General features: G+C 42.2%; 2 protein-coding genes across 11 annotated transcripts; one reads left to right on the top strand and one right to left on the bottom strand.

Annotated features, from left to right (window-relative positions):
* Positions 1-791: 791 nt before the first annotated feature.
* Positions 792-8,138, bottom strand: ARMC6 (armadillo repeat containing 6). 3 transcript variants are annotated; one of them, XM_072845629.1, is made up of 8 exons: positions 8,042-8,138; positions 6,880-7,032; positions 6,347-6,429; positions 5,043-5,613; positions 4,396-4,541; positions 3,684-3,815; positions 2,978-3,115; positions 792-2,112 (listed from the first exon to the last, which is right to left on the bottom strand). In XM_072845629.1, the coding sequence occupies exons 2-8, from the start codon at positions 6,998-7,000 to the stop codon at positions 1,900-1,902; spliced, it is 1,404 nt and encodes a 467-aa protein (XP_072701730.1). In that variant the 5' UTR covers positions 7,001-7,032; positions 8,042-8,138; the 3' UTR covers positions 792-1,899. The 3 variants fall into 3 exon arrangements, with proteins under 3 accessions (XP_072701730.1, XP_072701729.1, XP_072701731.1); XM_072845628.1 differs by lacking the exon at positions 8,042-8,138 and adding an exon at positions 7,581-7,737; XM_072845630.1 differs by lacking the exon at positions 8,042-8,138 and adding an exon at positions 7,498-7,709.
* Positions 7,886-25,765, top strand: SUGP2 (SURP and G-patch domain containing 2). Of its 8 annotated transcripts, none has more exons than XM_072845617.1 (11): positions 7,886-8,042; positions 8,641-8,762; positions 9,930-11,582; positions 12,539-12,656; positions 13,360-13,868; positions 14,056-14,167; positions 14,999-15,519; positions 16,428-16,492; positions 17,172-17,308; positions 20,672-20,792; positions 20,984-25,765. In XM_072845617.1, exons 2-10 carry the CDS (start codon positions 8,648-8,650, stop codon positions 20,790-20,792), a joined length of 3,351 nt encoding a protein of 1,116 aa, XP_072701718.1. In that variant the 5' UTR covers positions 7,886-8,042; positions 8,641-8,647; the 3' UTR covers positions 20,984-25,765. The 8 variants fall into 8 exon arrangements, 6 of the variants coding, with proteins under 6 accessions (XP_072701718.1, XP_072701715.1, XP_072701713.1 ...); XR_012039598.1 differs by lacking the exon at positions 7,886-8,042 and having other exon boundaries at positions 8,314-8,762; positions 20,984-24,664; positions 25,048-25,765; XR_012039599.1 differs by lacking the exon at positions 7,886-8,042 and having other exon boundaries at positions 8,314-8,762; positions 24,596-24,664; positions 25,048-25,759.
* Positions 25,766-25,827: the final 62 nt, after the last annotated feature.

Below are 25,827 nucleotides of genomic sequence, written 5' to 3'. Positions count from 1 at the left end.
CCTAGGGCAGCGTGCGGTGCCCGGCCCCGGTGTTCCCTAGGGCAGCGTGCAGGGCCTGGCTGGTGCATCCTGTGAGGCAGCACACCCGTGCCTGGCTCGCGGTCCTGCAGGGCAGCATGCCATGCCTGGCCTGCAGCTGCGTCCCAGCAGGGCCTTGCCCGACAGCCCCTTCACCCCCGGCTCTGTCCATTCCCCTGCCCCTGTCAGGGGTTAAAACTCAATAGACTGTAGCTACAAGAAGCTCAGCATTACACCAATGCTTGTTTAAAGTAGAAGGAAAATAAATCCAAGCCTTCCTGCCACTGTGGGGGAACCCCATGTTTGATTCTCTCACAGCACCATGTTAAGCTTTGGTGCTGCTTCTCACCCATCCCAGACCCACCATCAAGGCAAAGCCCAAGAGAGCTAGGCTGCACCAGATGTGCTCCCCAGCGCAACCAGGCTCTCTCTCCAACACAGGGCACCCACAGGACTTGGGACCTTGGGGTTTCTTCATCAGCTCTTCTTGCCCGCTCTGCCACCACGGAGGATCTCAGCTAGGAGGTCAGAGCAGTGCACAAACCCACCAAGCTCTTTACACAGCAGCACTAGAGGAGACCCAGGCAGCCTCTTCTCCTACAAACACTGTGGTGGGGGTGGAAGCCTTTGAAGAACACAATAACCTTTGCTATCTGCTGGCAGATAGCACAGGGCTGCAGGAGGCTCTCCTTACAAACTCATCAGCAAGGCATTTCCACCACCTTTCTTTTCCTGTCTCAAAAAGGCTCCATGAAGAGCTGAACCACCCTTGTACATTTTTATGTTTTATAGGGTCAACATTTCTACAGAGAAAATCACATTAGAAAACATCCACTCAAGTACAACACCAGTAGCAGCGCAGGAGGAAGGTTCAGCACCCATAGCAGAGCTGGTAACAATACAGCTCAGCAAGAAATAGGAACCACGTGGCTGGAGGTACACAGAAGCCTTTGGCTGAGACTTCAGAACCTTTCTGGATGTTTCACCTCTCCTGTTTTGCCCCAAAGTCCACAGTTGTCTTCAGTCCATGAGGCGCACAGCCTCTTCATTACAATTACAGCACTCCTGGATTCAGGGAAGTGCCGCCCTGCTAAGATATAACCAAAGCCTGGGCTCCCCCGTGCTGGCTCCCTGCTGCGTGGCACCACTGCCAGTTTGTCCCTGCTTTGAAACTACCATCCTCGCTACCCTACTCCCCGACTTGCTCATCTCACTGAGAGAACATGAACTTTCCTCCTGGATGCAACTGGCAGCATCATAAAGCATGTTGCTTTGGGCCACACTATCCAAAAATCCTTACTTTGCTTTTGCTTAAAATGTTATGTTGGCTGAAAATTCCAAACAAAGAAGCAACACAGCATACGGTCAGCAGTAAAATAACAGTTAGTAGAACAGGACAACAGGACAGAACACATTCACAAATGATGGGATTCCTCCTCATCCATCCCATTACCAGATCAGGCTGCTAGCCTCCATTGGCAGAGAGCAGAGGAACAAATCAGAACCAGCTGCCACGGTACGTACCAAACTCCTACCAGAAAAGAGCCACTTCTGCTCTTACTGTAAAGAACAGAGCACGTGGGAACGGCCCCGTTCTGTACACAAGTAACATACATAACAACAGGGGGGAGCAGATCATCTTCAGGCATTAGATGATTCGGGGAATGATTACTACACAGAGTTGATTTGCAGCCTGTGAATGCATAAAGCCATTTCAGCTGTAGCTCCCAATAAAAAGTTCACCGCAGCCTCGCAAGCCAGGCATTTGCTTCAGATATTGCAGTTCAATGTAACTGCAAATTAATCCATGCCACTTTGTTTCCCCCTTAGACTTCATGTACATAGATGTCTTGAAGCTCCACTGCTCAGTGGAGTGACGATTCACTGAGCTAGGCTTCCCTTCTGACCTGTCCACAGCTCTCGGAGCTCCACTTTGCAGCCAAGATCCCTCAGCGCAGCTTTGGCCACATCATCGCAGTCCTTGTGCGTTGCACGAGCTTCTGTTATTAGGTTCTCGGCTCCCATCTCTAAGATGGGCTGAGAAAAGTCCCGGCTCCGGGAGACCAGGTTGCGGATCAGCATGCAAGCCTGTTTCTGAGGAGAGAGGTAAATGAGAGATATTAGCATCTTTTGTAGGGAAAGACCATCCATGTAGGATGCTGGCACACACAAAACAGAGCTGCCTCCAACTAACCACTTTTCTGGGCAACCAAACGGGAGATGCTGTAGACAGCAACAAACTGTTTCCTGGAGAATAAAATCCATGGACAAAAGTATGGCTGCTATTTCACATTGAAGTTTATACAACGAAACCTCCTGCTTCTGTCAGAACACCCACAAATCTCAAACACCAGCCAGGCAATACCAAGTACTTCTTTAAATAATGCTAAGACAGACGTCTCCAGTTACAGCAGGCCTGCTTTTCCACCCCATTGGACGCTGTTCCAGGCACCTTCCCTGGCAGTTAGCTTAAACTACTCCTTCAGAAAATATTTTCTATGGTATTTCAATACTCTGGAGAGCACAAAAGCGGACACAGGACCTACTGAGACTCGCACGAGAAACCAGAGGCTAACTTCTTGCCATGTAGGTGTTTTATTTGACTCTGGAGAACAGATGGCAATGTCTCCTATGGGACAGATAACATCGTAGCACAGGCTGGGTCTGAAAGAGCCTATCCTCATCCTGCCCTTTCAAGGATGAGAAGTAATGCCTGGAAGAGAAGGATGGCATTCCACAGTCGCTTGAACCTGAATTCAGGTGGATTTGAAACCCAAATTAAATTTTGCTCTGATGACATCAGGGTGACAGATGTAGGGAGTCCTGCATTTAGATGCTGCATTCCCAACGTACTCAGAACCTTTTGGTATTTGTCAAGAAAAGGCCAAAATCCCAATGAAGCAGTAAACACAGCCAACACCAATCCTGAATAAATAATTCAGTGCTCCGAGGCAAATACCTGTACGGCCACTTCTCGTGGGTGAGCTTTCATAGCCTGAAGAGCTGCCAACGCCCCTCCGCCTTCCATGATGACGTTACAGTTCTCAGGTTTGCGCAAAGCCAACATGCACAAGGCTGCACAACCTTGCTCACAGATCTGCAAGGCAAAGGGGAAGAGACACTCACGGGCTGAAAATGTTGCTTTAAGGAAAAAAAGTGTTTGGAGTTTGTTTCCTCTTTTGGCAATTTTTAAAATTTATTTTTATAAGTTTCTTCCACTGAAACATGCTGCTTCTCTGACACGTAAACCAAGTTTTACACCCCAGAGGTTTTACACCCCAAGTTTTACAAGTTTACAAGTTGTACACCCCAGAGGTGTAAAACACTGTATCCAGTATCCACCTGATTCAGGAACAAGAAAAAACCCTAATATAATAAGGTGGACTTACCTTTACATTTACACAAATATTTGCCAAAGCATGCACTTAACCACTCTACAACAACTGGATGTTAAAGGTTTAATACATTGCTCAGTTGCAATCGTTCAACAACTGTACTTAGAACGTATCTGCTCTCAGCATAAGCTGTTTATCACAAGTCAGAGCAACGCTGCGGGTTGTTCCCCTACACAAGACGAGATAACACAGCTACATCACATCATGCAGCCCAAACCTGATCTCCATTCCCAGACTTGGCGGGACTTCATCAACCACTTAGGTGCGTACCTGAGGGTTAGCAAGGTGATGGCTTATAGCAAGCACAATGAGGTCCGTTCCCCCAGCATTAACGATGGCATCTTTCACGTCATCATTACCCGCAACCGCTCGGATGGCGCTCAGCACCTGCTTCACCACGTCCTGTGTTCACCAAGAAAAAACAGCTTAGAAAGCTGCAGAGAGAGTTTTACAGACTTTTGAAAGCCAACCAGAATGTCTCCCAGCAACTCCATTCAAACAGTTGTAATTCCCAGTTATGAAGAGCAACACTATTCTCAGTCACTCACATCACAGACATGACAGAGTAATAAGGAACCTTGTTAGTTTGGCAGAGGTTTTCCAAAAAGCTTAAAGAATCAAACATCAACCCTCTGGGACCTGAGCATCTAAATCCTCTTGAATCTCTTCTAGCTAAAATAATGGAAAACCAGAAGCTCAGCTTTTCTGGGAGCAAGCAGAGTTCTGCTTGTGGAGGACAGAGGAAGTAACTATGAGCAAGGGGCTCAGAATTACTGCATTCTCATCTGACAGAGCACATGTAACCTAGTTCTGTGTATAAGGCCATAAATAGGGAGGTAAATAGAGATCAGTGGTTGGGTTTCAACCCTAACTGCACCTAAAATAATGCATAGTCGAAGGCCCATTCACAGCCAGGACTTTAAACTGAAAAACACACCCTGTTGCATTACCTGCACTCCCAAGTACACTTTATATCGCTCACCGGATGGTCGATGCAGTCAGCCAGGAGAGCCACCATAAAATTTAAGCCACCAAGGTCCACAATTTCTTGACAGAATTCATTCCTGACAGAGAGGCGGGAAAGGGTGGCACACAGTTCACTGAGAACACTGGAGTTATCTGTGAATGCTGCAGAGGAGAGATGATGAATGGAGTAACTACGAGGAATGAGGGGTGCTGCAGAATCAAGGTGTTTCACTTTGCTTCATTTAAAAAAAAACAAACCAACACAACAGGAAACAGTGAATTTCCCTTTATATATTAAAACACATCAACACAGATGACATCCTGTTCACCTTGTATCAAGACGGAGACAGAGTATCTTTCCTTGGCAAGAATGCAGCACCTCAGTGGGGATGATGTGCCTGTAAACCTGCACTGGGCTCTAAAATACTTCCTAGATAGACTGACAAATAGCTCTGATAACCATCACCTTGGTGCTGCTGATAGCCTCTGGAGCAGTCATTTTTCTCTCTCGGGGCACATTTCATCAGAAGAATTAAACATCATTTTAGTGGCAAATTTCTGAATCATCTCTGGGGAGTTTCAAGTTACAACAAAACACAGTTCTGAGATAAGAAAGCACAGATGATTCAAAATTAGGATCAACAGTCACAGGGTTAATTTTACCTTTTGCAGCTTCAATGAGGACTCTTAACCCATCATTTTCCAACACAATCATTTTGGCATGATCGTGAGCATGACCAAAGGGCACGCGGATGTCGTCATCAAACGTCATGATCCTGAGCGCTGAGGAGGCCATCCGGACGACATCGGCACTGTCTCCGTGCTGGACTATAGCTCCAGTCAGAAGTGGGAGAACCCCACCTTTCACAAAGTCCTGACGATTCTGCTCGTGTTTCAGACAGGCATGCCGAATGCATCGGATCCCAGCCAGCGTCATTTCTGCATCCTCCCTATATTCTTTCAGAGTTTGTAGCAGTAGATCCTGGCCAGCGGAGTCAAGTAGGTCTGGCTGCCCATCCAAGATGGCAGACAGAGTACAAAAGGCTTTCAGCATTAAATTTCTGTCTCCTGAAGCCAACTGGCAGGCAGAGAATACCACAGAATAGGCACCATTCTGCCCAGCCAGGTAGCGGAAAGCCAGCTGTTCTTTGCACTGATCAGTGAAGACCACTAGCTGCTTGGCCATCTCAGCAAGATCAGAGTCAGCAACAGCTCTCCCAAGGGAATCTAAAGTCTAAAGAAGAGAACAAGAGTTACTTTTTGATCTGAACTGCAAAGGAACGAGAACAGTTCTTTATAGTCAGTCAAATTTGTTTATTTATAATAATGGTCATCTTTTAAATTTACAAAGAGTTTGACATATCTAAGGAATGGCTGTCTCAAAAGAGCAGCATTTTGTCTTCATGCACAGGACCCTTGGAGGAATAGGGGCTTCTCTGTACTTCTGCCACCAATGTCACGCCGTCACCGTACGCTAGTCTGACCAGCAGCAGGCGAATTGGGTCCAACTAGCACATTTCACAGGGGTCAGTGGTGTGCATGAGTATTTTTATATTCTTGCTGGTGAGGGACTGTATGCAATCTTTTCATCTACCCTCAGAAGGGCTAGATAACAGCTACCACTTAGGTTACTTGTATTTATTTCATTAAAGTTCTTCTGTGGTTTGAGTTTACCTGAAGCAGAATCTGCTTCTAAGTTATGAAAGGCAGTCTCTGCATTTCCTAGGCAGGAAATACTGTCATTTTGCACTTACCTAGATACTGCCACTGAAAAGCGCAATCTAGCTTTTTGAACTTTTATATTACTCCTGGTTTGCAGAATAGATGGGATTAACTGCTTGTTGAAGAGCTTACAAAGAAATGGGACAGAGGCAGACGTAGAAGGTATGTCTCATTATTCTTAGTCTATTACTTGAACTATTATATAAACCTGATCCTTAGAAGACAACATAAATTTGTGCTCCTACCAGCAAAATTTCATGCTTTTGTTTTTGACCATTTTCAGAGGCAGGCTGCCGCACAGCTTTCACAATATTGCTTAGGTCAACACCTAAAAGGAAAAACAAAAACAAGATTAATATTAGTTACAGGAGTTTGGGTAAAATTTGTCAAGTTAACCCCAGTGAACAAAGATAAAGTTATTGTAAAGCGTGGATCAATGCACAAAGATGCTGAAAGGTTGCCAAAGTTCTGGCTAACTATAATGGTCAAATGTGTCCTGGAACAAAGCATCGATTCTAGCTATATGTCAATTGGGGGGGGGGAAGAGTTCAATTTCATTCACCAAATTGCACCCTGCAGTTTCACCTAAAGCAGTTTTCCAGTCATAATTACTTCATGAAACTAGGTTAGCATTAATAGTACCTACGTTCCAATTCACAAAGGCGTCTTTTCAATACCAGATGATCAATCTTTGCATGCAGGTTCTCTTAAATTTTGAGATACATAAAACCTCAGTCTGTAATAACCTGAACTGCAAAAGTAGATGAATTCACAATACCTTGGGACTCAAACTGCTGCACAGCTTCTCTCACAGCCTCTTCTGGATCCATTTCAAATTCTGTAATGTTTTCTTGCACTGCATCATCAAACGTTTCCTGCGCAATCTGTTTCGATCCCATTTTACTCGAATGGGATAAACTGCTTCCTCGTCCTGTCATTAAGATAGTCCACAATTAGGTTTGGTGCAAAACCTTCTAAGGTTAATCAGAAACAAAGGCAGTGACTTGCTCTTTTCCAAAACAAAAGCACAGAACTTGAAACCAAAAATATACAGCCAAAGGGATGTTTGTTTGTTTGTTTTAACGGGCAGAAATATACCAATTAAAAGAAATAAGGAGCAATTTCAGAGGCCCAGGATTTGGATTGGGAAGCCGCTGCTGCTCTGCTGCGGATGGGTGTGTTACCATGACACGGCTCTCACCGCACCTCGCCTGCCGGAGGGGCACGGCGGGCAGCCTGCCCAGACACACAGGGCCCCCAGACCCCACACACTCGAGGGCTAACACAGCCCGGAGCCCCTCGGCCTGCCTCTGTCCCTGCTCCCACAGCGGGGCCCCGGTTCATCCCCGCATCCCCCTCAGCAGGCCCAGCCCCCCAGTCTTTCGGCGAGGCCTACCCCGGAGAGGACCCTGGAACCGGGCGCAGATACTGGGGGAGCTCCCGAGCGCACAAGGAGCCTCGGTTCTCCTCACGACCCACCTCCGTCCCTCGCCGCCCGCAGCGCCGCTCCCTGACGGGCTCCTCCCGCCTGACAAAGAGCAGCGGGCTGAGAGGACCGGCCCTACTCGGCCACCGTACACAGTCGGCGAGTAAAGCCGGCTCCAACCCCACCCTCCCCTGGCTCAGCCCTCCCAGTGCGCATGCACCAATGCAAAAAGTCACGCCAATCCCCTCACGAGAAAAAAAGCGGGGCGAAAAAGAACCCGGGGTGTCCAACTGCGCATGCGTCCTGCCCGTAACGTGCTCCCTCGCCACACACATGCGGTCAGCTGCCTTCTGTGCATGCGCAGTACGGGGGGAGGGGGGACTGGCTGAGGCGCGCCTGCATGGCAGCGGGTGCCCCAAGGCCCCGCCAACGGAGCGGAAGGCTGCGGGGCCGCTCCCTCCCGCCCTCTCCCCTTCTGCTTACGGCGCCGTCCGACCCGGGACCGCGCCCTCACCGTTAGTACCGACCCGCGCCAAGGCAGCGCTGCCCTGAAACCACCCGCCTTGAGGGGATGAGGACGCTGCGCCTGCGTCGCGGCAGGGCCCGCACTGCGCAGGCGCGGCGGGGTGGGGGGTGTGGGGGGGGTGAGCTAGCAGGGTCCCGCGGGGGCTGCTGGGAGATTCCCGTGTGGCGGGGAGGCTGCGGGACCGGGGCGGGGGTGCCGCCTCGGTGAGGGCAGGGCCGGCTCCCGGCGGGGGCGGGCCGCGGGGCGGGGCGGGGGCGTCTCCTCCTCCTCCCGGTGCCTGCGCGTGTGGCAGCGCGGGGCGGTGGGCAGCAAGCTGCCGGGGGTCGCCCGGTGAGGGGTGGGAAGGCGGGAGGCGCCGACGGCCGCGGCTCCCCCCTCACGTTGCGTTTCACCTCAGGCTGGGCCGCCCTTCGCGGGGAACCGGGGGAGGGAACTGCCCGCACCCCCACGCCGTGCTCACGGGAATCCGCCCGGGGGGGGGCCGGGGCGCCGGGAAGGTGCCGGCAGCGTTAGCGGCTCGGCAGCGGGAGGACCTTCCCCAGCGTCCGTGCCCCGGCCAGGGACGGCATTGTGCTGTTCTGCTACAGGATAAAAATGGCCTCTCGGCGGATCACACGGGAGTCGTTTGATGCTGTAGTGCAGGACAAAGTTAAAAGGTATCGCATGGACCGGAGTGATGCTATAGAGGACACAATCCATCATTTTAAAGGTAATGAAACCCGGGCGTGACGTGCCGTGGATTATACCAGCTCTTCTGGTAACAGCTATGTTAGATTTCTTGCCTTCCGTTTACGTATATTTGCCTAAAACGTGGACTTGCGCTGGTGTTTTTCCACATCCATTTTTATTTAAGAGGCTAATAGCTTGGTGTGACTGACACTGTTTCAATGTGGAATGCAAATTCCAGGCAAAAAAATGAATTTCAAACAAAGGAATTCTGTTCAGGCTGCATCAGAGAGTGGGTCCAATTTCAGGGAGGTCTCCAGAGACATTGCTGCGGGATGGAATTCTGTCGATGTCTGATAAGTTAAGTAAATGTAGGAGTGCATTTGAAGCCTTTGGCTCTTTGTATTTCATGTTATTTTTGGAGAAAAAGCTAAAAGCAAGACGTTAATCTAATGAATGTATACAAAACATGATCTGCAAATTCTTTTATCTTCTAAATTTGATATTTAAAATGTCTAGAAAAACAACTTGGGTTACATTCATAGGAAATTGAGAGTGTTAAAATCAGGTCTCTTCTGTTTTCTTAAAGTTGTGTAAGCTCCAAAGAAATAATTTATTTTAAATAGTTAATTTGTTCAAGTATTCTTTAGTTTCTGAATTTAACTACTGGAATTAAGGAATAGGGATTCTTGGACGCTTTGCAGGAAATTCTAGTATTTCTGACTTTAATGTTATCTTAGATAATTGTGTATGAGTTTGTAGGAAATATGATCTTCTGTTCAACTGTGGAATCCCGACATTCAGTGTGGAAACAGAAAGTGCATGCTTTTGGTATTTTTACATCTGAGAAATCCGAGTAGAAGCATTATGAGCACAACATTAGCATTTTCCCAGGCTGAGAAAGTTGTGAGCAAGTAGAAAATGGGGTTTATAGCAGAACTTGCGTTTCAGCTTTAGTGACAGTAGAATTTTTAATAAATTGTTTTGTCCTGTGTGTTTAGGCATTGTTAATCATTTGTTGCTTTTTGCTTATTGTGAATTACTCAATGTACGTAGGAAAGCAAATGGGAATATCCTGAAGTTAGATATGTGTACTGTTCTTCAGAAGTTTTGATGTGTTGACTCTTGTAAGTGTCTAAATGTGTTTATTAATTTTTTTTCTCCATACTACTTGCAGTGCATTGGTGTATTTATGTTTTTATCATTACAGCTCATTCCAGGCCAGTCCCAAGACCAAGATATGAAGACAGTTTTCATGATGATGGAAGATATACTCATGACAATGCCCAGCACCATCCACATGATGACTGGAGTGAAGACCCTAGAGATGACTATCCAGGACCTTCTTACAGACCTACTAGTCCTCTCATAAGGAAAGATAACTATTACCATGAACAGTATGGCCGCCCGGCGTCTCGTGACCGGGAATTTGGCCGCCCGGCGTCTCGTGACCGGGAGTATGGGCGTCCAGCTTCGCATGACCGGGAGTATGGGCGCCCAGCATCTCGCGATCGGGAGTATGGGCGCCCGGCTTCCCATGACCGGGAATATGGACGCCCAGCTTCCCATGACCGGGAGTATGGGGGCATGGCTTCTCATGACCAGGACTATGGCCCTCCTGACTCTTGGGAATCCACCGGACCACATGAAACTAATTTTAGTTCTTCGGATATTTTAGGTGATTTTAGATCACCAGGACTTATGGAAGATGAATATGGCAACATGGAAAATCAGGAGTATGATGTGGACTTTGGAATTCAATCTGACAGCGAGTTCCGACCCCCAATACGGAGGGGCAACATTGGCAGGGGAAGAGTTCTGCGAGGAAAGCATATTACAAGGGGTGCTGTTAAAACTAAAGTATTCAAAGGAGATACCAAAACTCCCCTAAAGAAATGGAACGCTAAAAAACTGCAACCGGGCCCTGATCAGAAGCCAGCTATGCAACCTGATCAAATGCCAGAAACTGCTGAACGACCTAACCAGAGGCCGGGGACCGTCCAGCACCCTAATCAAAAGTTGCCTCCACGACCTAATCAGAGGCCAACTATAACGACCCAGAGACCTATTCTCAGGCTTCCAAAGCCTGCACATGTTTTCAGAAATCTCAATTTTGACCTTGTGGACGAATCGGACATTTTTTCAACATTCGGAATAGAAATTATAAAGTGGGCTGGGTTTCATGCAATAAAAAATGATGCAGAATTTTCCCGGCTCTTCGGAGCGCTCTTTGAGCTAGAGACAGAAACCTGTGCAAAAATGCTTGCTTCATTCAAATGCTCCTTAAAGCCAGAACACAGAGATTATTGTTTCTTTACTATCAAGAGTTTACAACATGCTGCTCTGAAAACTCCCAAAGTGGACAATGAGTTTTTAAATATGCTGTTGGACAAAGGTGCTGTGAAAACAAAGAACTGCTTCTTTGAAATAATAAAACCTTTTGATAAATACATAATGAGGCTACAAGACCGCCTTCTAAAAGGTGTTACACCACTACTTATGGCCTGCAATGCTTACGAATTAAGCATTAAGACAAGTGGTTTTGGTAATCCAAGGGAAATGGCAAGTGCTTTCGAGACTACTGTTTCTCTTTGTCGTAAGTCTTTAGCACTTCTGGGTCAGACCTTTGCACTAGCATCTGTTTTTAGGCAAGAGAAAATACTTGAAGCCGTAGGGCTGCAGGAAATGGCTCCAGCACCAACACTATTCCCAAACTTCGATGATTCAACGTTGTTTGGAAGAGAGTATATTGAAAACTTGAAGGCTTGGTTGGAGAAGAGTGGATATCCAATTCAGATGAAAAAAACTGAACCAGAGTCCACAGCACAGCTTAAAAAACCCTCTCCTGACACAAAAGTTAAAAGTGAGTGAACTGTTGTAAGATACTTTGCAGTACCTAATTTCTTTATTTGTCGCTAGCATTTAATCTCAATTTTTATGGTTTCATTAGGTCAGGAATTCCTAATTCTGGGAATTCCATGTAAATCCCTAGCAGTGCTGAGGCAGGTAGTAAATACTATCTGTTGTAGCAATTGCTTTCAGCTTTGTGGATGAAAGCATGTCTCCTTCCTCTCTGCTCTTGCACATGCTTATACTTTAAAACTGGGATCTTCACCTTGTGCCCTTGGCTGCTTCAGCTGCCCTACCCTCCAGCCTCACAACTTTGAGGTAGGGAGGCCAGGACCACAGCTGTAACTGGCTACACTACGGAGTAAGTATTTGCATATAAGCAAAGTCGGAGATGTTGCCGTTACCACATTTATCAGATGCAGGCGTATTTCTTTGAAGTTGTTTATATACTAGCAGCTATAGGAATACTATCTCCTCTACTGCATTAGGCCATCTAGTTCATCCTCTCTAAAGCATTCTTAGTCATTACTATACTCATCTGTTTTATCCTAATTGAACTTCAGATGCTTTCGCAGGGAGGTCTTGCAGCACTGACACTGAATGGCTAATAATTTGGAACTCACCCCTTCAGCGTGCTGTTCAAATATACTTATTTTGCACAAAATCCTTTTGGTGCAATAAGTAATTGCCATTTTAAGGATGGCTTAACTTGCCCAGGATGGCAAAGGGTAAGTTTCTTAAACCACAGTGCTTCTCGTAATAAACTCTTCTAGAATCTAAGTTGAGTCGAGAAGACAGCTGGAAAGTTTCTGAGGTTTCCTTAATTTATTCTAGTATTAAATGCAGCCTTTTTTGTATTAATATTTTGCAAAATTGCAAATGTCAGTGTGTCAAAGAATAACAAAGATGACATATTGATACTCTGTTGATGAGAACAATACAATGACTGCAGTTTATTTCTTCTTACAGCCCCACAGCGAGCTGATCGGAAAGTTGTAGAGACAATCGAGCAGCTGGTGAATAGCATTGTTTCAGGAACCCTATCTGCCAAAGAGAGAAATGCTCAAAAGAACTGTCCTGAATATTGGTAGGTGTGTTTGAACAGTATGTTGTAATACTACTCTCTGCGGAAGATATTTGGGATATATTTAATTAAATTCAGTATTTCATTCAATGGGTGTAAGATCAAAGCCTGCTGTATATTTAATCAGGCTTTTTGAAAATGTTTCCTCAGCTAATTATACTTCCTGATATCCCTGGAAATTGTCCTGCTGCTTCTCTTTTGTCTAGTAGACCACATTCCTTTTGATCTGTCAGTAATGACTGTATATCAATCCAAATACAAGATGTTAAAAGCAATTTACATTTACAAGATGAAAATAGTAAGCAAATGTAGTTGATACAAACATACAGTAAGGTAATGGACTTAGGGATCTAGTGTTCTATGAATAATGTTGCTAAAGGAAAGCTGAGGCACTTCCAAGTATAATGATCTTTTAATATGACAGTATCTCTTCATGTGTGAGTTGCAGCATAGCTGATTAATTACTAGCCAAATGATTTATGTCAACACCCTCTATCATTTATTTGCTTGGCATACTTTACTTACTGCTTTAGAAGTGGAGTTGGCTGTTATTCTGAGAAAAACCTATGCAGGTTAATGTTAATGTAGCAACTTGTGTAGGCCCCTGGAAAAAAGGATCAATTGCTACTGAGTTTCTGATCTGAGAATTTGAGATTAGTTGTGCTTTCAGCTTAGGCTTTCATTTTATTTATATGATTTTATTTAGGTTCTTGTCTGATGAAGATAGTCTAGAATACAAGTATTACAGACTGAAGTTATCGGAGATGCAAAGGCGGACATCATCTGGAAAGGAAGCGGGTGGTGAGGGCAGAACACTGGAAGAATCTGCAACAGAATCAGTCAGGGCCATGTTGTATGCCAGGAAAGTCGCAAGTATTAAGAGAAGGCTATTTAAAAGAAAAAGGCTTGGAATTATCACACAACATGGTATTCGAGGAAGGAAGGTGAGGAGAGCAACCATAGGGACACAGACTGTGCTTTCAGCTGGTACTGTGCTGAAGCACCAAGACAAGCATCTTCAAGGTTCAGTCCAGTCAAAGCCTCCTGTATCGGAAACCAGCCTGTCTGAGAAGAATTCTTCCCTCGACACCACCTCATCCTCACAAGGTGCCACCAGTTCAGAGGTCTCTCTGCCAGCAGAAGAAAGGACAGATTCTGAGGATTTATTAGCACCACCTGAACTTTTCCCACCATTTTCCTCTCAGTTTCCTGATGGTAAGTGAAGATTCAAGATTAGATTTTAAATTGTAAATTATATGAAAAAGAAATGGCATTGAATGTTCTGCTGGAAATTCTAAAAATCATTTATTTTGCTAAAGTAGCTATTTCTCAACTGTATTGACCTTCCAGTGATGCAGATTTTCTATGAAGCTATAGATAACGAGCATTCTGTTTCTTGCAGTGGATGCTAAAACAATGGAAACTGCTGAGAAGCTTGCCAAGTTTGTTGCTCAGGTAGGACCAGAAATTGAGCAGTTCAGCATAGACAACAGTGCAGATAACCCAGATCTTTGGTGAGTAACCTACACATTTATCTGTGTAAATGGGCCAATAAGAAAAATCAAACGACATCTAAACAGTTATTAAAGAGATATTTCCTTTTACTGTTTGTTGAGATGTGTACTTTTATTCAGCGTGTTTAGGAACAGAGGATTTTGAGCAATACTCCCTGTTGTCCTGCTCAGCACCTCCATTAATGGTGAATATCTGAAATATCTAAGAAAGAAAAACACTTCTCCCAAATGCATACATGCACTGATATATGTATTTTTTCTTTTATATCTTAAGTAAGCAGCTTGCATCTTGAAACAGGGTTCTGCCAAAGTATTTTCAATCTTGTTATTTTTTTAAGTGAGGCTTTGATTACAATGGCCTAAGTGCTCTAGTGTAAATTAGCACGAGTTTTTTTTCTTTTAGTCATACTGCGCCAGCAAAAATGGAGCCCTGTTATCTCTTCTGTCTCTCAGAATCAATACACCTATTTCCACATAGACCGCATGACTGAAATTTGGAAGACCTGAATTCTCTTCTGGGGTCTGCTGTTTGCCTTCTGGGTCATCCAGAGCTAGCATCTTGTCTTAGTGTCTCCATCTATATAATGAAGATAAATGTACTGAATTCTTTACAACACAGTTTGAGAAGTGCTGATAAAAAGCAGTCTGTAAGAATTGAGGAGAATGATTGCTGTTCTTAGTACATGTTGTTGGGGAATCCTGCAGTTCTACAAAAGCACACCTGGAATGACCATTCAAAAAATTAATAAGATACTTATTTCTAATGTTTTGCTTCATGCTAGCTAAATAAAATATCTTTCTGATACTTTTTTCACTGTAATTTTTGCTCAGGTTTCTACAGGATCGAAACAGTTCTGCTTTCAAATTTTACCGAATGAAAGTCTATGAGTTATGTCCATCTATTAACTTCAGTGCTGTGTCAGAAACAACTGATGCTGGGGAAGGTGCTAAACCTGAAGAAAGAAATTTGGATATTTCAGAAGAGGAGGAGGAGGAGGAAGAGGAAGAGGAAGAAGATAATGAGGAGGAAGCTGAGTTTGAGGAGGATATCTCCCAGCCTTTAGAAGAAATGGAAATGGAGCAAACAGAGGAGGGAGAAGAGGATGACGTGTCAGCAGGTAGAAGTGTGGAAAACCTAGCTGAAGAGATGATTTCCAAAACAGGAGAGGAAATTTCAACAGGTGAAATGCAGCTAGCCACATCGTCTGATGGTGCTATACCAAATCTGTCGACACAGGCATCAACTCCTGCTCCTGGTACCTTATTTCCTCGCAAACGAATCAGCAGCAAGTCTCTGAAAGTTGGTATGATTCCTGCATCCAAAAGGATTTGCCTCATAGAAGAACCAAAAGGTGAGTGTTACTTAAAAGATATTTTGTAGGTATCAGTACAGAATTCCTGATTTTTATGTACTTTGTTACTGACTGTTGTTAGCTAAAAGAATTACATGTCTTTAATACAAAAATGAATACAACGTTCACTCTGAAGGTTCATTCAACTGACAAAGGGAAATCTGAATAAATTGTGTAACAGTTTTTTATATTATAGTGCAATAGCAAAGTTTGCATCAAACATCATTCCTCAAATATTCTCTAAGTATATGTCAGTGTTAACCTCTCTCTGCGCTTAAAAAACTCAACAGTAGTAGTTTTTGCGGGGTTTATTTTATCAATTTATGGAAGGTGTAACAGACTTAAGTATAGCGCTGAACATATTTTGAGTGTTGGACTAAATATATTTAGCCTTCGGATTGGCCTGTCAAATTTTGTCAATATGGCCACAGCGGGAGTGGGTCATGATATTCTAAGAACTGAGAGATAAGTAGCTTAAAACTGATTATATGTGTTCTGCAGCTACTTTAACAAATGTCTTTTCTTTGCATAACGATTTTTATTGGTGAAGGTTGTCATTTGTGATGTGAAAATGATGTAGAGTAATCTCATTTAGGTCCAGTCTGAATTTCCTATCAGAGTATTACAGAAGCTCAGGGAAATGAAAGATTTAAAGTCCTTATAGTATATCGTCCATCAGTGTATTGCTGGCGTGATACGTCCAAAACTAAATACATGCATGTATTAATTACCTTTTTTGTGGTGGAGGGCAAAAAGTCTTACCTTTTCTTTTCTTTTCTTTTTTTTTATTCTGATCTTTCTTGTTGGTTCTGATTTTAGGCCAAGGCATTGAGTTAGAGTCCTTTTGGAGTTCTGTATTAAAATTGGTTTTCTTTACCGCTGAGTTTTGTCTTTGATTTGACTTGCAGTGCATGAACCTGTCAGAATTGCTTATGATAGGCCTCGTGGTTGCCCAGTTACAAAGAAGAAGAAGGTAAAGAACTCTTCTGGTTTGCCATTGCATTCTGAGAATCAACTGTCTTTACAAGATCTCTTGAAAGCCTCTGAAAATGTGTTATTGTCATAAAATGGAATTAAAACCTGAAGAGCCTGATCCTGGAAAAGACTGGACTAAATCTGAGGAGAGCCATGGCTCCTGTTGTCTTTTAACTACCTGTGTCGAAATTAAACGTTTTATGATTACAGCCCTATTGAACAGCTGTGTGTTAATCCTGTCTTATTTAAAAATATATATATATATCAGTGCATTGCTGTCTGGAAAATATGTTGTAATTTTCCAAAATTGGTGAGATGTTATTTGACTGCTTATGTATTTGTAATAGGGATTCAGTCATCAGATCATTCGATATTTGTTACTAAAAACCATAAATACCTTTTAAATTATGAAGGTGTAATCCTTGCTATTTTAATAATGTAATTAAACAGTTTGAGAACCTGAAATAAATTTGTTAATTTTTTTTTAAACTGGCAAGGCAGATACTTACTCTTTGATAGACTTTTCTGTCTAGCTAGAGAAGTGCTGCTTAGAAGATATTTCTGTATATCCAGAAATTCAAACACACTTAGTTTATAGGGGGTTTTTGAGGAATTTTTAATACACGATCTTGTATAACAAAAAACCCCTTTGTTTTTCTCTTTTTTCCTCTCCACAGAAACCAAAAGATTTAGAATTTTCACACAAGAAGCTGACAAACAGGAATGTGGGTTTCCAGATGCTTCAGAAGATGGGCTGGCAAGAAGGACATGGCCTTGGTACACGAGGAAAAGGAATCAGAGAGCCTGTAAAAGTGTATGTAATGGGAACACACTACAGAAATTTGACAGCTCTGGAAAAGGCTGGGATTCTAATAGTAACTATCTTTATCTAACCCACCTAGATGTGGCCAGTTCAGTGTTTTGTTTCCTTCTTGATGTTGGCCTCTGGCCTCAGCAAAGTTGAGCGTGGAGACTTCACGCATTTTTCTGGCCAGGCTGGGCAAAGTCTGGTCTGGAAGGTGGCTGTTTCTTGCCATCCAGTTTGACATCACTGAGGGCTGCAGCATGAATGCGGCAGTGTGCGGACACTTTCTAAAGATATATGGGTGCCCCTGTTCTTCAGGAAGTGTTTTTTGTTGTTTGGTGTATTTAGGTTTTTTTAACACATAATATTATCCTGGGGATCTCCTTGCTATCATGCCAGATACATAATACATAAATAGACTTTACGACTATCATACGCAGTACTCCTAGGTTTAGCAACAAATTTGTTTTCACTCTAATTATGTGATTCATTCCACTGCATACTGAAAGAGGTAAGTGCATCTGCCAGAAGGTAAGTGTGCTTTTTCCTTTAAAATACACTTTTGTTTTTGAATCTTCATTTTGTCTTTTAAAGTTGCTGTATCCAGTGTCCACTGCTGCCAGCATGGAGAATGGATAATACCTCCTTCAACTCCCTGACTGAATAAGGAGGCAGAAACTATTAATTTCCCTCTGAACCCATATGACAAGCTTTCTAGTCCACACACATAGTCTGTGGTTTAACATTCTTCCTTCTCCAGGGCTTTCTCTTTTCTCTTCATGCCTTGGACAGTACTGGTCATCCGAGTTGGTGGGATACTTCTGGTTGTTTGCTTTCTTTTTTCCTTAGTGCTTCCTGTGGTCCAGTGGCCGTCATTATCTTTTCTATATTTCCTTCCTCAGCAGCAAATGGACAATGAGAAAGCAGCTCACTTCACCTGTAGCTCTCTTCTGTTCACCAGTGTTAGAACCTTGGTTCTTAACCTCAAAACTTCTTGGGACCAAATATATGAGTAATTTTTTTGTTTCTGTAGCTCCTGGCACAAGTTTCGCTGCACAGCTAATCACGAGCTATTCAATTGTATCTGGTCTGACACTTAGCCCACCACATTCTAAAAGTTTCTGGCCATCTTTAAGAACTGCATTTTTAATATGTGAAAATACAGTTTTTCCAACTTGAGTCCATTGCTTTACTCTTGTAAAGACACCTGCAAAGAGTAGTGAAGAACTGCTTTCTGTACCTCTTACAAAAACTTGTTGGCCTTTTCTGTAATGTAAGAGAACTCCATATTATTGATTATTTTCAGGGTGTGCTCCTCTCTACTTGCCCATCAAAGTAATTCTTTGTACAATACTTCGGGACAATCTCAGTGAGGATGAAACCAGTGCAATTTAACATTTTGCTTTCTCTTGTTAGTTGCTTTGATACAGTGCAGGGTGTTTTTTTCATTTAGTAATCTGTATCCTCTACTCTTTCCTCCCCTTTTGAAAACTACCAGCTCTTCTATTGATGACTTGTTGAAAAGTCCACGTGCTGTCTAATCTCATTCTCTGAGCAAAAGGGGCTGGATTAATAATTGGAGACACTCCAATTCTGGCGTAGAGCATATCTTGGTCGTTATATAACACTGATATCTAAAACTGATGTATTCAAGCACATCGGTTGTTACACAACGAAACTTGAGGCCCTTTTTTGTTAGGAAAGCTTAAAGCTTGTCTTTGGCTGTGAGAGCAAGTCATATTTGCAGGTTTGAGGAGATTTTTATTTATGTTACTGTAAAAGATACATGAATTGCATGGTGACTCCTTATGGAAATGATGGGTCCCGAAATTTTAAATGGAGTTTCATGTTAGTCTTGTGAGCTGTTCCCTGTCTTGAGAACTAATTTGTCACAGCTATGGGTCTGACCAATACTACGGTTCAAGAGATGTTTTAAAAAAAACAAACCACACTCAAAGGCAGAACATTGTTATGTTGTTATGGGATAGACCCTCCTCTGAGTAATTATCTCGCGTCTTTGATTAGTTTTTTTATTCTCAAAGTAATCTAGAAGAGGAACTGTGGTGTAAATAGAAAAAAAAAAATCTGTTCTTTCTTTTTGGAAGTATGAAGCAGTTGTTGTGTAATGGAAACAGCAAATGAAGAGAGTCTGCTTCAAACAGGTTATACTGTAAAAGGTGAAAAAAGGCAAAGTTTTGGGAGGTCTTTCAGGTGACTTTAGTTCTAACCCTAATTTAAAATGTAACTTAACTTGATCATACAGCTGCAAGTCAGACTCTGTACCATTCAGAAGAAAAAACAGCACCCAGGGTTTCTACTGTGGACTGTAAAGTTGAATTTGCTTTTTAGAGTCTGTGAATATTCTTTTAGAATTGCACAACAATCTACTTGGCTTAAGTGGACCTATTACTATAGAGATTGGATAAGAATCATTTTTCTTTATTCTGTTTAAGGTCCTCAGATTTTACCCTGATAGCACAGAAATCCCAATTTCAGTACATGGGGCAATCTAAATTTTCTTACTTCACGTAATGAGATCTTTAATAGAGAATACTAACGTAACTGACTTGGAGGATAAAACTGGCACAGAGGATCATTCCTGTGGCAGAAGTTTCATTAATCTTAGCTTTGTAATGTCTACGTTCTATGCACATAGCCTGGAGAAAGAGATGGTTTTTAATTATTTGTATCTCTGCATTCTTGTGGGTCATCCTCTCCATCTGCTTCCAGGGCAGAAAGTTGTTTTGATATTGTTGAGGCCTGTCTGCTTCTGTTGGCATGTTTAGATCAAGAGAGATGAGTTAATGACTAATTTTTCTTGGAAGGGCAGGAGCTGCAGATTTTGTCTATGGTGTGTGTCCTACAAGACTTCAGCTTGCTTTGGGTGCTAGAAGTCTTAAGCAAGCAGCGTTATGTTCCCTTGGTAAAAATTTCATCTTTTATCCAGAGTTATGTGGTGTTTCCTACTCATTCCTCAAAGTCTCTGACTTCTGTCATTTTTTAAATGTAAGAAGTAAGGCAATTTTTGCCATCTTTTCAACAGAGGATCCTATCTACCATGAATAAAGTGGTTAATACAAGAGTTCATGTAAGAATTCGATCTGTTAGATGATTATATCTTCACTGCTCCCTTAATATCATAGGAGCATTTTCTTCTGGTGGGTATTTGCATGTGTAATGGGAGGTGGGAATTGTTTTATAGTTGATCTGGTATGCCAGGTGCCAAGCCTCCGCTCCCCTTCTCCCCCAAATGAAGCAGAATTACTCTCCACTTGAATTGTGTCTATGTTGGAAGCTATTGTTTAGATCTCTTCTGCACATTGTCAAATGTAACAGAAACAGAGTGTTCTAACTATTCATTTTACTCCCTAGGGGTGCTACCTCTGCAGGGGAGGGCTTGGGTGTTGCAGGGGAAGAAAATAAAGAAGATGCATTTGATGTTTTCCGTCAAAGAATGATACAAATGTACAGGCAGAAAAGAGCAAGTAAATAGGTATGTGCAATGGACACGTCTGGTTTATGAATTCCTGCAAACATTAAAATACCAGGGTTTTTTAAGTCCTCCTTTACCAAGAAAATATTACTGTTTCCATGAGTATATCTGGCTTCTTAACATTTCATGAAAATCCAGACCTACGTTGAACTGCTCTGAACTGCTGAATTACCCCAAATCTTGCTTCCTAGGTTTGACATAAGAGACTCGCTCGCTAGAAAGTGCACGGATATGCAAAGGCTGCTGTGTGAAAGATCTTCGGCAGAGTATGCCAGTATGAAGAACACTTTGTTCTATAGTAGTGGACTTGAATACTAATGTATTAAAACATTTTCCAAGATTAAAGTTAGTCTTGTATTTAGTTGTGCAAGCTAACAACTTGGATGTCATCTTCTGAGGAAGAAACAACTGATTTTGTTCTCGGAAGTGCCTGTTTACCTCTCTCTTTGGCCAAGCTTGCCTGTTTTGTGACGAGATGGCTTACCAAAAAATGGAATAAACAACATGAAAAATAGGACTAGCCTGGTTTGGCTCTGATCCTTTCTGAAGCCAAGAATCTTCTCAAATTCAGTTCTTGCAAGGCAGTTCAGATTTTATTTCACTACATTTTATTGATGGGCTAATCTTCTGATCTACTTCTGGAGTCTGCATAAAGCAGTTTCCTTTCCTCCATATGCCAATTTTAAGAAGAGTCTCTATCTGCGTGCTTATTTTGTATAGGATTCTAGAGTTTAAGTATAGGATGAATAACTGAGTTCATCTGAGTCTGAGAACACTAAACTCTCCCTTGAAAACCTCGGCTGCTAAGGTTTTTCATTGTAATGAACAAGTAGTACATATTTTAAGTGTACTTTTTGTTTTTACACAAATTTGCAGCTCTTCTCCAACATTCTTGAATAATTTCTTTCCTTCTCAAAGAAGCTTAAGCCATGAGCATGTGCAATTCATGTGTCTGCAGAAAACTGAAGAAAACACTTGGAAGTCAGATATTCGGAAGTCATCTGGAAGTGGATCATCAGTTTTATAAGACCATCAGTTTAAGAGTCATTTCTGTTTCTATTAAATATTTGCTTTTCAGAAGTTCCTTTATTGAAAAATCCCAAGAAGTAAGACAAAAAGCTTGTACTTTTAAGGGACTATTCCAGAACTTACTGAAAGAGAAGACTGGATTAATCTACCATGCTTCAACAAAAAGCATTACCTAACTGCTTGGTGAAGCAGTTCTGAACACATGAAAGATTTAGCAGTGTTACCACAAATAAACATTCAAGGTCTGATCATTCATCTTTTCCCGACTTGCACATCAATAAGGGATCTGTGACTGGATTACTGAAAGTGACAGAATTTAATATTGCACTTTTTAGTGTACTCGTTCTCCATCATTACCTTTCTAAAACTAGTCAAAAGTCTTCACTTGAATGTTATAGTACCAAAACCTACTTCACTGAAGTTTTCTTTAAAGAGTTTATCTTGTGCTGATGCATGTTTTGCTTACTAGGAGTGAGTGCTGTCTTGCTGTTGTTTTCATCCTGCACCATGCTTCTTGGAGAGCAAAGAGCTTGTGGTACACCACTAATAGCACCCCACAGTAATGTAGCAGCATCTCAAGTTCCTAACTGACAAATATGCAAGAAAATGTGTTCTTCAGTTATCAACTTGCCTGTGCCTGCTGTTTAAAGAACAAAATTATATTCTTTCTCCATTAAACACCCTGCTGGTTGAAAGGGAGTGTCTTCATTTTCATTCTGTAGCAACAAACTTTTCCTTGCTTGTAACAACCACTTTTAGTTTACAAATGCAAGGGTTGTTTTTTTTTTTTCTTTACTGTATGGGTCTTTGAAACCATGAGAAGCAAAATCATGTCGTAGTGTAATTTTCTGATCACTCAGTTTTAGCTGCTTTGAAGCACATAATCACTAAATAAAACCACGATGGCAGGTATAGAAAAATATGCTGGTAGTTCTGGTTTTCCATGAACATCACATGTGTCTTCACCTTTACATTACAAGAAGTTGAAGCCTGAAGGCTATAAATACAAATAAAGTTGTCCGGTTGTCACACTTGATTAAGGACATTTGCTAGCCCAGATGTTTCTCATAGGCTTTACTTGGAGATGTTTAAAATCCTTAAATGTTTTGGACCACAGGCTACTTGAAAGATCATCAATTACAGTATTTGGCAGTGTATGCTTACCTGTTAAGTCCCTATTTGGGTGTGTTCTTCACTGCCCCTCTTTCTTTCCTGTGCCTAATTAGCAGTTACACAGTGTAAAACTCGAGCCTTTCGAAAAGGAGATCTATCAGTCACAGTCTGTTTTAGAATGACACTCTGGAACCAATATTGTTGGCCTCTGATTTATTTCTCAGACCCCCTCAAAAGGATTTAGCTTTTCTTTTAGTTTCGGTGATGAAGCTGCCAGTGTTGCTGTTCACAATTTTTATTTCCCTGCAACCTTCCAGTTCACCTCTTCTTTCACATTTACATTTTGGAAGGATTCTTGATTATATGTTACGCTATTTGCAGAAAGGCACAAGGCAAAGCTTAGCTTCACACTAGGTTGAAATCCACTCTCTCGGACCCAGATCAGCATTCTGCGCTGCTCTGATTTAACGGGAGTTTGTTGGACATAGTACCATTCGGGGTGCATTTGCTAAACACCTGCTTACCCAATCTGGGAAAATTGTTGGTATCCAGATTGGAAAATGGTACCATCCTTCCTGAGTGCAGTTCAATTTAGAGTATAATGCTATCTTGAGAATAAAGGTGAACACTGGGCAAATCTTAATCTGCTACCCTGGATGACTGTCGTATGGTCTGTCTTTCTTGTGCCAAACTTTAATTTTGGACAAGGTATCAGCAGAGCAGTACTGGTGCTGAGATTCCAGTGCTGCTCTCAAGTGGGTTACCGTTTGCCACTTTTATCTTGTTTTACCAAGAGATGACCTTACGCTCCTTTTGCAAAAGGAATTTCCTTTTATTTTGACCTGCTTTTGCAGGCAGCTCTGATTTGAAAATTTTAAATACTTGTACATGTGAAACATTTGTTATGCAGATACATTGCCTTGTTTAAAGTTTACTAGCTTCTTTTCTGTTATTTTAGTTCCAGGCTCTCTTCCATGAAGACTGCAAGCTTCAGTGAACATTTTAACTAACTTCAGTGGTGTGTCTACTGTCTTTTGGTTGTTTTTTGCCATTAATCTTGTAGAGCAATTTGCTAGTTTCTGTTCCGTGCAAATTGGCAGTAGTGCTAAGCTAGTAACAATTAGATGCTTATGTTATTGGATAACTGACATTTCTTTTTAGTGTAAGTAAACATGTTAGCATTGTTAATCTTTTAATATCTGCAATAAATGTAGAACTAAATGATTTCTGGTTTAAATGTTTTGCTTGTGAATTTGGCCATTTGTAAGAGATATGCATCATTTTGGCACTAACAAGTGGAATTGAGATTATGCAGTGTTATATTAGTGTAAAACAGGATTTTATAGTGTACGAGGGAAGGAAGGTCCCTCTGTTTCTGTGCTGCTAAATGTCTCTATCGAGAATACCCACTAAATCATTTCTTAGTTACTTTTTCATGTGGCTTCTAGTGCATTAAATCCATACACAACAGTGTTACTTTCCACATGAACGCCAAAACCGTTGTGCCCCAGTCAGAATGCAAGAGTTTTACCCTTTATTCACATATCCCAGGAATTAGTTGTCTCTCTGATTTTCTTGGTGTACTGACTTTAAAAGAGCAAAACTTTCTCTTTACATATGTGTGGTTTACTGTTGCCTTTAAATTCAAATTCCTTTTTTAGACAGGATATGAGGGGGAAAATTGCAACGAACTGAAATTTAACACTTGTGCAGCCGTCTTCTCTCGAGAGGTAAAGTGAGAGTGTCCGTTTGTGAAAGATACCAGCCAGGTCTCCTGTCCCTTGCTTTTATACTGACAGCTAGGAAAAGCTTTACAGAGGCAAGTCCAAGCCCTGGCTACGCCTTTGTCCTCCTTTTCCTTCAAAAAGCTATTATACCTAAGGACCTGGTTCTAGAAGAAAGGACATTTGCTCTCGTTGGAGAGGAATGAGGAGATCCCCATTTTGGGGGAGGTGCCCTAGCAGAGTAAGAGAACTACAGTCAATAATACACCGTTTGGAGTAATTGTGTTGGACTAAAAGAGATGGTTTCATTTTTTTGCCTTCAAAGCTTTTCTTTGGTGTAATACCAATGATATTTTTCCTATTTATTTTTTTGTTTGTTTTTTTTTTAGAAGACACTACAGCATCCTTAGTGTGAACACTTAATCTGTGCTGAGATGTTACTTCTCAAAATCAATGTACAGTATTTTTTTCTATTGATATTCCGTTCTGCTTCAAATCCTGATGTATTGTGCCCAAAGAAAGTCTGGACTCAGAAATTCAAATACTGTTATCTTGGGTTGTTTTCTATCCTACAAGCAGGTATATTTTCTAATTAAAAATGAATTCCTGAAAGTCCTGTATCATCTTTAATTCTGCATATCTCATGACTGAGTGGCCAATCACAACCAGACTGTAGATTTGAGCAATAATAAACACCTGAAGTGAGAATATGCTCAAAGAACAATAGGGTACTTCTGAAATAAATAGTTTTTGTGAACCTTGTTAAGTAGGTAACTTGCTGAATTGCAGCAAGTGTGGAAAATGTTTGCATTATCTGTGGGCAATAAAGTTACTGCTGTTTAAGAAAGCGCTAGCACACAGTGTGTTCTCTTCAGCTTTTTGTGCCTAAGTCATCTCATTAGAAGGTTGTGCTAATTTCCTTGAAAATTATTTCATAGGCAAGGCTTTGCTTTGAAGGGGAAGTCGTATTTCATGATCCTGCCGCTACGTAATAAAGCAATAGTAAAGCAGCAAGTACAAAGCAATAAAAATCTAATTTTTAGAACAGCTGCCTCTCTGGCAGCAGTTCATTCTAGACTGTTTGATTCGTGGGGTTAACAAAAGTTCTATCTTTGAACAGTTCACAAGATCCATTTCAGAAAACGGAACTATTGTTGGATGGGAAATAC

The sequence above is a fragment of the Ciconia boyciana genome, chromosome 24 (genome assembly GCF_034638445.1).
Source record: "Ciconia boyciana chromosome 24, ASM3463844v1, whole genome shotgun sequence".
Lineage (NCBI taxonomy): Eukaryota > Metazoa > Chordata > Aves > Ciconiiformes > Ciconiidae > Ciconia > Ciconia boyciana.
The sequence above is the reverse complement of the archived record's forward strand: the minus strand, read 5'-3'. Positions and strand labels throughout refer to the sequence as shown.